General features: G+C 42.4%; 1 protein-coding gene across 1 annotated transcript in view; it reads right to left on the minus strand.

Annotated features, from left to right (window-relative positions):
* CIAO3 (cytosolic iron-sulfur assembly component 3) overlaps positions 1-8,397 on the minus strand; it is a 16,579-nt gene extending 8,182 nt beyond the window's left edge. Inside the window, exons 1-8 of the mRNA XM_025204642.1 lie at positions 6,674-8,397; positions 6,439-6,534; positions 5,714-5,857; positions 5,126-5,258; positions 4,595-4,729; positions 3,899-4,017; positions 2,491-2,620; positions 2,030-2,102 (exon numbers count right to left, since the gene is read on the minus strand). Of these exons, the coding sequence (XP_025060427.1) occupies positions 2,030-2,102; positions 2,491-2,620; positions 3,899-4,017; positions 4,595-4,729; positions 5,126-5,258; positions 5,714-5,857; positions 6,439-6,534; positions 6,674-6,709 (866 nt within the window). The 5' untranslated portion in view covers positions 6,710-8,397. The remainder of the gene's footprint in view (positions 1-2,029; positions 2,103-2,490; positions 2,621-3,898; positions 4,018-4,594; positions 4,730-5,125; positions 5,259-5,713; positions 5,858-6,438; positions 6,535-6,673) is intronic.
* Between the last annotated feature and the right edge of the window lie 15 nt (positions 8,398-8,412).

An 8,412-nucleotide genomic window follows, 5' to 3' on the forward strand; every position in this document is an offset into this window, starting at 1 on the left:
TGCTGCCAAATTGAATAACCTCTTAATGGCCTCTTCCACGTGTTGAGGGATAAATTGGAATAACAGCCATCTGACTGCTTACATGAATCCTCCCAGGTTTATGGAATACGTGCGGTTTGTGACCAGGTGATTTATCGAGTAGGTTAAGGCTAGCAAAAGGTTACAGAGAAGCATTATCGCCACAAGCATGAGGCGCAGCATGCCGTTCTGATAGCTTAGCCAAAGACTTTATCGAACCGTTGGACATCTGGTTCCACTTTCTAACTGACACTTCCATCCCAGCACTGCATTTTCAAACACTTCAGGATCCCTTTAGGACTTTCCAGTAAGTCTAGCAGAGAGACAGAAGCAAATGAAATTTAAATGGCCCAGCTACATGGCAGATTTTTCCATGCTGAATTCCTTAAGGTGGCAATTTATAAGAGAGACTGCGTCTCCCCTTGGGTTTTTGTTTTAAATTTAAAAAAATTGTAGATTGGAAGTGGCTACTTTTTCCCTTTTATTGCTTCAGAAGTGTCGGTAAGAAGAGTTTATGTGGTGTTTTTATGATCAAGCAGACCCCATGAAAGTATACTGCCCCATCCCCAAGGTTTCCTAGAGCCCTGCCAACATACAGAGCCTAACCAGACTTAACTAGTCCAAAGTGCGATTCTGCTGAATAGAAACTGCTAGGAGTGCTGAGACTTATTATCTTGGCTCTTGTCTATGTGAGGTTTAGGAAAAACCAAGCACAATTTCACTTACAATCTGGATTGAGATGAAGGCCCCAATCCTGTAGGTGAAAGTGGACTGATGGAGCTGCATGGAGTCCCACAGAGATTTGAGCAGGTGCAGTAGTCTGCACGGGTGCCGTTCGCTGCAGGGCTGGGGCTTTCACTACCACTCTTGAGCATATGAAGTATTTGTGCACTGGCCACTTAGGTCACATACACCCGCTGTCTTCTCTAAACGCTCCTCAACTTCACTGGGTTTGTTAGGCACATGCTGTTTCTTTCTTACAAGGTCATTTTCTACAGGCTGATGAAGACGGGTCCTTTCAATTTCATGTTCAACGTGGTATGCTGCAGCTGATGTCAATTTAAGCACATGAACTATGATTTCTAAGTCCTCTAGTCTGTATGTGGTTGACATCGAGCCTGCAGGGTCAGTTTTCAGTTAATGCAATTAAAATCTCATCTGCATCGCACATGCTTAAAAGATAGCATGCTTTATTGAATAAAAGAACTCCCACGGAGTAGCTAAAGTGATCTAGATATTTCCTCATTTGAGCTTTAGCAATGGGATATATACAGTACTCTGCCTGCTGGGGAACACACTTGAACTAAGGACAGCAGAGCAGTAGGCTTCTGCGTCCCATCAAATTAGTCTCCATCATTCTACAGCAGGGGCAGCACCGGCAGTCTGTGTGTGGCCGGGAAAGAAACACAGCAGCAATTGAGCAGGGAGCAGAAAGCAGAGCAGCAGATCAGACAGGGGAAGTGGATTGTAGTGGCAGCAGCAAGGGTGGGTGGGGCAAATTTGTGGCATGCCTGCCAAGAAGGTTGGCCCCCACTGGACTAGAATATTAACTTTTTCCCCCTCCAATTGCTTATTAGCTTCCAAGCTTGTGGTAGTTTTTTTTTTAAAGACATTTCAGCAGATAGTGAAATCTATAGTGAATACTCGCGTGTTCAGTATCCAATTATCAAAGACTACGTTATCCAGGCTCTTAGGGACTAGTATATTCTAAATGAGTGAATTCACCCAGTCCTGCTGATTTAGGGCAAACTTACTGCTTGGGTTATGCCAAGCCTATAACACCCAGTGACTTCATATTCGTTGACCTCCTTTTGCGGATCTCCAAATGGCTTGAGGCGTAATCACACTTGAATTCAAAACCCATTAGATGTGAAAGAGAGATTTGGAGTAGAACTTAAGATGCAAAAATGTGCAGCCTTTGTATTGTGAAACTGTTTTGGGAAAGGGGAATTCTGTTGCTGTGCTTAAATGAGAGATCACTAAAGGTGTTAGCAAGGTTATTTGTTCTTACATAGCATCCAAAGGAGCAGCACTCACATCTGACAGGGAGACCCCTTCTTGTTCCAACAACTTCAGCACTTCTCCTAGAACAGAACCATAGATATAAGTGCTCAGTTTCTTCTCCAGTCTCCTTCCCGTGCCCCAAACAAGAGAAAGTGTTCATGGGCACAAAACCTGTATTCATAATGGTGCCCTCAGGAGAAGTTTTTCACAGCCTAACTTCTTTCTGCGGCACAGCAGAGGGTGTGCTGAAAGAAGCCATCTGAGCCTGGAGAGCTCAGAGGTGAGTATAATGTAATCCTCTCTAACAGAGTTTCACTGTTTCTAAGCTATGGTCAGTCTATGGTCAGTCTAGCTGCAGATGTGCTCCTAAAAACAGGCCACAGGACACAAGGGCATCTTTACAAAGCGCTGTGTCCCGTGTGCAGTAGTGGAAGGAAAGTCAGCTGGAGCATCTCTGGTTCTGCTTACCCGTCGTAATCACACAGTCTACGTCCCGAGTTTGATACTGTTGGTTGAAAAAGTCTGGCCTTGAAGCCTCTAGTTTTTTGTCGTAACAGGGCATCACTGTCACGTGATATATCTGGTCAGGGGTTAAATGCTGCAAAAAACCCAAGAATATCGGTTAGTTTCACTGATTTTAAACACACTGGGAGAGAGAACTGCAAAGGCACAAATGAGAATGAAGCCATTTAACTGCAACCTTACCTTTGGAAATCCTCTCCTTTTAAAAAACAGATTTAATATCTTTCTGTCCCTGCCCAACTGCACAGGAGAAACAGAATCACCATCTGTAGCACACTTCAGTAATACCTTTTCCTGTTTTCTCTACTGAAGCTGATGCTCCTGGCAGGCTCAGGCAGTCGGGAGTCCCTAATTACATGCTTAGTCAGAAGATAAGCTTCCTATCCACCCTTACAGCCCAGACTGAAAACAAGAACTTATGTTCTGCTAACAGCATCTCCAGCAAACAAACTGAAGGCAGACACTGCATTAAAGTTCACCACCATCCAAGAAACAAGCAGAGGTCAAGGAAATAAGTTTTGAATTTGAGCCATTGTTTCAGTATCTCTTGCCAAATACCTTGAGTCCTTGCCAACTTCTGTAATGAGTACATAGATCTCCAAGCTTATTTAACACACATGTTAAAGCAGTGCTCGCTAATGGATAATGAATGAAAGCATCAGCAATGTTTTAAGTTTCTTAGTAGACTTAATTCTTGGCTATTAGCATGACACCAGTCTTCAGGCATCAGAATGACACTTGAGAGGAAACGCAGAGGGTTTAAAATATAGAACCGAATTATATCAAACTGAAATAGAAACACTAAGCTTGGAAAAAGCAAGTCATTTTTAGACAAAGTACGATCTGCATGAATGCACAAACTCAAGTTCTGTCTTAGACACGATCATAGCAGTTTTGTTTTAAATTACTTAAATTCTATCAAAATGCACTGGTAAAGCAAATGGGATGGTAAGAAGGGATGCAGAAAATCCCGTTCTACAGTTGTTAAATAACGTGCAGACATTTCAAGTGGCCTTTGAGCACCAAGATTGAAAATGCTACTGATCAGCTCTTGCTGGAAGCAGAAAGAAGGTGGAGAGATGGTCACCCTCTAAGAGCAGGCAGAAGTAGGGAGGTGGATGTGGAGGTAAAATGCTTGAAGGAGTATGGTGACAGGATCTCACCTTAATGCCTTCACACCATTTATAGATCTTCACAGATCCAAATGGAGACTACTGTCAGCTGCCTTGCTAGCACTCCAATGTTTTCACGTCAGAAAATCAGTCATTTTTTAAACCGTTCAAGTCATTTTAGAAGCAACTTAAAATCTAACTTCTGCAGCTTCCTGCCAATCATGGTCAACACCAAACTTTACCTGTTGTTCTGCAAAATAGCCTTTGATTAAAGAGCCCATGACCTGCTGTGGAGACTTGGTTGTACTAATATAAGGAATAATGAAGCTTCCATGGGTTTTCTCAGCATAGCAGATCCAACCTGAGAAGAAATAGGAAGCATATTGATTCACTGCCATGACTTTTAAATCATGCTATCATTTAATAATAACCATTTTCAGTCTCTTCCGCATACAGAATGTGTGTAGGCTCTTAAGAAAGAGCTTGGGACAAAACTAGTTTCTCAAAGTAACTTGCTCACTTGAAGTTTTAGATCAGGTCTTTTAATTAATCTAATTATTCGAGAACTTGAATGCTGGTCTTGTGAACCCAGCATTCATTCCTGCCTGTGGCAGGGGGTCAGGCTAGATGATCTGTTCAGGTTCCTCCTGACCCTAGCTACTATGAAACTATGAAAACAAGAATATTTCTTTATAAAACTATTAAAGAACTTTTATAATATACTTTATCATAGGAGTGCCTATTTTAAGTTGAACAGACTGCTAAAAGAACCTCAAATAATTAACTGCATGCCACTAAAAGCCATTCTGTTCTCACTTACATGTGGTTTTAGCCAGATTAACATTTTCAGCAGTATAGTGCTGCTTTTCTTTACTGACAGTTTGTCCCAGGATTTCATCACTTATCTACCCATAGTTTATATACATTTTAAAACGTACCTGGACAGGCAGAGGCCAACATAGGCAAAGCCCTTTTGTCTTCAGTTTGCCTTCGAAAACGTTTCACAAACTCTCGCTGGCTCTCTAGGAGGCTGAAGTTTCTAGAGAAGGTTGTATCAAACACATAGTGCACGCCTAGGTAATACAGGGATTGGAATTAAACACACAGGCAAAACACCGCAAGCTGCAATAAAAGCCCCAACCCAATTAGGTTACATCTTCGTATATGTCCTGTTATTTATGGAATGTTGTAACTACAAGCAGGTCGGTTTCCAGCAAATAAGCAGAATAAACCTGCATTAAAAATGATTTGACAGCTGGAAATGATCTAGGTTCCTTCCCTGCCTGCTGAGTTTACGATGCCTTAAAGTTATAGGAGATTGTGAATTTCCATTATTACTGTTTTTGAAACAGATGACTGAAGGCTTATTCATGCAGCTCTAATACAGACTAACAGAATTTGCACTTAAAATATGCTCAGAAGATATGCCCCAGAATTTCCACCTGTGATTTAGACTGTAATGTGCTCACCAAGGTTCTTTAAGAAAGCTGTCAGTTTCTTTGCTGTTTCTAGAGGATTCATCTTAAATCTCACAGCTAGCGATGCCCTGGATTGTGGTGAAACAGAAATTACAATCAGCTTCTGTTCACTAGGAGCTGCTGTCTGAAAAACAAGAGATAAAACATTAACGTTCCCTGGACAGTTACACTGCAGAGTAACTGATATCTTTTAGCATGTTAGTGTTTTTTAAGATGCTTCTCCACAGTCTGTGTGTGTTCTGGTTAAGGTTTTTTCTAGTGATGAGATGGTTACACTCACTATCAGCTATGCTTTACATTTTTACATCCAGGGATCACAAGTTTTAAATATTAAGTCTTTTATAAATCTACACCAAATTTCTTAATGGATGCAATAGATGGATGTATTGTACTGAGAGAAGAAATACTACAGTCAGTTCTGGTTCTTACAGAACTTACAATTTCAGATTCTGCTATTTTCACATCAGCCTCTCAAACATGGTGTCATTTTCAAATCCTTCAGTCTATCCTGCTGTTTAGTGAACCGCTTAGTTCATTTACCTTACTAAAACTTATTAGTGAACCGCTTAGTTCATTTACCTTATTAAAACTTAATGCTTTGTAGAGTTCTTCATGGCTTTGCTGAGTGATTAACACACTTTCTGCTGAGGTGATGCAGCCACTACATGCTAGACAGTCATTCAGGGTAATTTTAGCCTTTTCAAGCTTTTTTGTTCCTCCATCCTAGAAAGAAAGAGTTTAGATCCAGTCCCAGCCATAAAAAAACACTAGTTGCTTGCAACGTCTATAGCTTTAAACATGAAAGATGTTGCCTCTTTTCATCTCTGTACCCTGTACGCAAAGATGCATTAGTGGAATCTCTGCATTTCAGTGCCATGATGAAGATGGATTAGAGAAATGTCAGTGAGGACATGCATCATGTCAAACCTTCTATTTTGGATTCAGGATATCACTCGCTCACTAACTTTAATGTTAATTTTTCTTACATTAACAGAATTGCAAAAAGTGGTGTATCTATTTCAGAGCTCAAACGACACAAGGTTTGCAGCTGTAGATTCTGATTACAAAACTGGGACAGTAAAAGTGATGATCTCCCATCTCACTATATCATTCTAGGAAGAAAGATACATTTTTTTTTTCAATATGAAAAATATCCAAGAGGGCTGGCCACAGAGCTAACTGTTTATTGTCATGTCTTCACTGTCCCGTCCCCACCCATCTGAGATGCTTAGTAGTTGTAAACCTATGAAACACACAACAATAAGGCAATTTCTAACTATTTTACACAAGTGGGAAGACACTACCTGATTGATCTGAAAGTAGCTCCCATCATCTTCAATTCGGATCTTAGCTGCTGCTTTTCCAGGTTTCTTTTCAACTTTTATTGGCTTTACGCATTCCTGAAACAGAACTAAAACTAAAATATGGAAGAGGCAAGAGAGGAAAAGACTAACTGCAACTGGGCAGAATTAGCAAACAATCCTACAATTTCTGTAGTTCTCAAGGAGACGAGCAAAAGAAGGTTACAAAAGTACGTACCCCATTTTTACAGAAGGAACACTTTTCCAACATCATGCCAAAACCAGTACGGTTTTGCTGCCCCTATCAAACACCCTTAAAGAAGTCTTGCTCCAAACCGATGCTTGTCTGCAAAGTCCTGTCTTCTCTAAACTCTCCAAGGGTGATCATGCATGCTTCATGTGAGTGTTAGCAGATGGAGGCGTGGTCATTACAGTCAACAGGCGGCTACTGCCAGTGAGGTTTCATTTTGATCGAAGGAAATCTGATGACTTTATATGGCTTGTTCCCAGCTCACTCTGTTCAAGTTCAGCAATTGAAGTTTTGAGGGTGTTTTTATACTTGAAACTTTTTATTATTTATGCAACCAGTTCTCTTCTCTACATCTGCCCAGCACCATCCCTAGAACTCATCCGCAGCTTAAACCATCCTTGCCCTGGCTGAATCCTCAAGCATTTTTCCATCACGACGGCAGTCTTGTTTGTACAGTTTTATTAAGTCTTTACTCTGAATTTGGGGAGGTTCACAGAAAGCTCTGCCTGCAGAGGACCAATTCATGCTGGTGCCTTTGATATGTGCAATGAATCAAGAAAAGGAAACAGGGATTTGCTATTTTAATAGGGTAAGAAGAGCCATACCCAATTCATTGTGTGGGTGGGAAACGTCACTGGAAGACTCAAGTGCTGCAACAAGTGACGGTGAGGACACCATTTACGCTACAAACCTCTGACCCCAATCTTCCCCCTTTGTGCCGCTTTGTTGGCTATTGCCTCTCCCCAGTGTCACTTTTCTATTTGCGGTGACAATTAAATCTCACTTCCCTGCCTTCTTCCCTCCTCTTAATCCCTCCACACTGTAAGTACTGTGTGTAGCATCCTTTCTGCCCTTCTATTTCAGCTCTCTTTTTAATCTCTTCCTCTGTACACGGAAGTCAGGTAGCTTAGTGCCTGATGCTTTCCTAAGGGCAGAAACACTGAGAGGAATCAAAGGGGTTTTAAAAGTCAGCTGGAATCCACTCACTGCAACAATTTATTAACACATCTTCCACTGGTCCTAGGCACACAAAGGAAGCTTTTCAACGCAATGATTTTTCCCTGATAGCATGATGTTACTGTGCAGTTAGCAAAAAAATCTTTTTTTTTTTTCCTTTCTTCTGGCAATGCTGGAGAAAGGCGATGAGAGCATGCTAGCAGCCAAGGCTGCGGCAAAGCTGGCGGTGCTTAGAGACGCACGCAACGGGACACTTGCTGATGGGTGACAAGATACAGGCAGTTCTTCACAGCGGAAAGCCTAGCCCCCAATTCGCAGAAGTTCAGGGCTGGAAAGGACCTGGTGAAATCGTCGGGGCCGGCCCCTGCTCTGGCCAGGAAAGACTGCAGGGGTCAAATAACCCCGGTGAGGCGTGCGTCCAGTCTCCTTCTGAAGATCTCCAGGGTCGGTGCTTGCACCACCCCGGCTGGGAGTCTGTTCCAGTCCGGTCACATGAGCCACGAAGATATTTTCAGTTATATCCAGTCTGAAACCTCCTTCTAGGAGTTCATGACCATCGCTCCTGGGGCGTTTTGATGAATAGTTGCTCGCCGAGCCCCTGATGCTCTCCCCGGATATGTTTGCAAACTGCCACCTGTTCCCCCAAAGTCTTCTCTTTCCTAGGCTGAACAGTCCCGCGTCGCCAGCCTGTCCTCGCGTCGCCTTGAATCGCACCAGCCGAGCCGCTCTTCTCTGGGCTCTCCCCAGCTTCTCCTTCTTGAAGCTCCGAC

This window comes from Alligator sinensis, unplaced genomic scaffold, assembly GCF_000455745.1.
Source record: "Alligator sinensis unplaced genomic scaffold, ASM45574v1 scaffold1283_1, whole genome shotgun sequence".
Classification (NCBI taxonomy): Eukaryota; Metazoa; Chordata; order Crocodylia; family Alligatoridae; genus Alligator; species Alligator sinensis.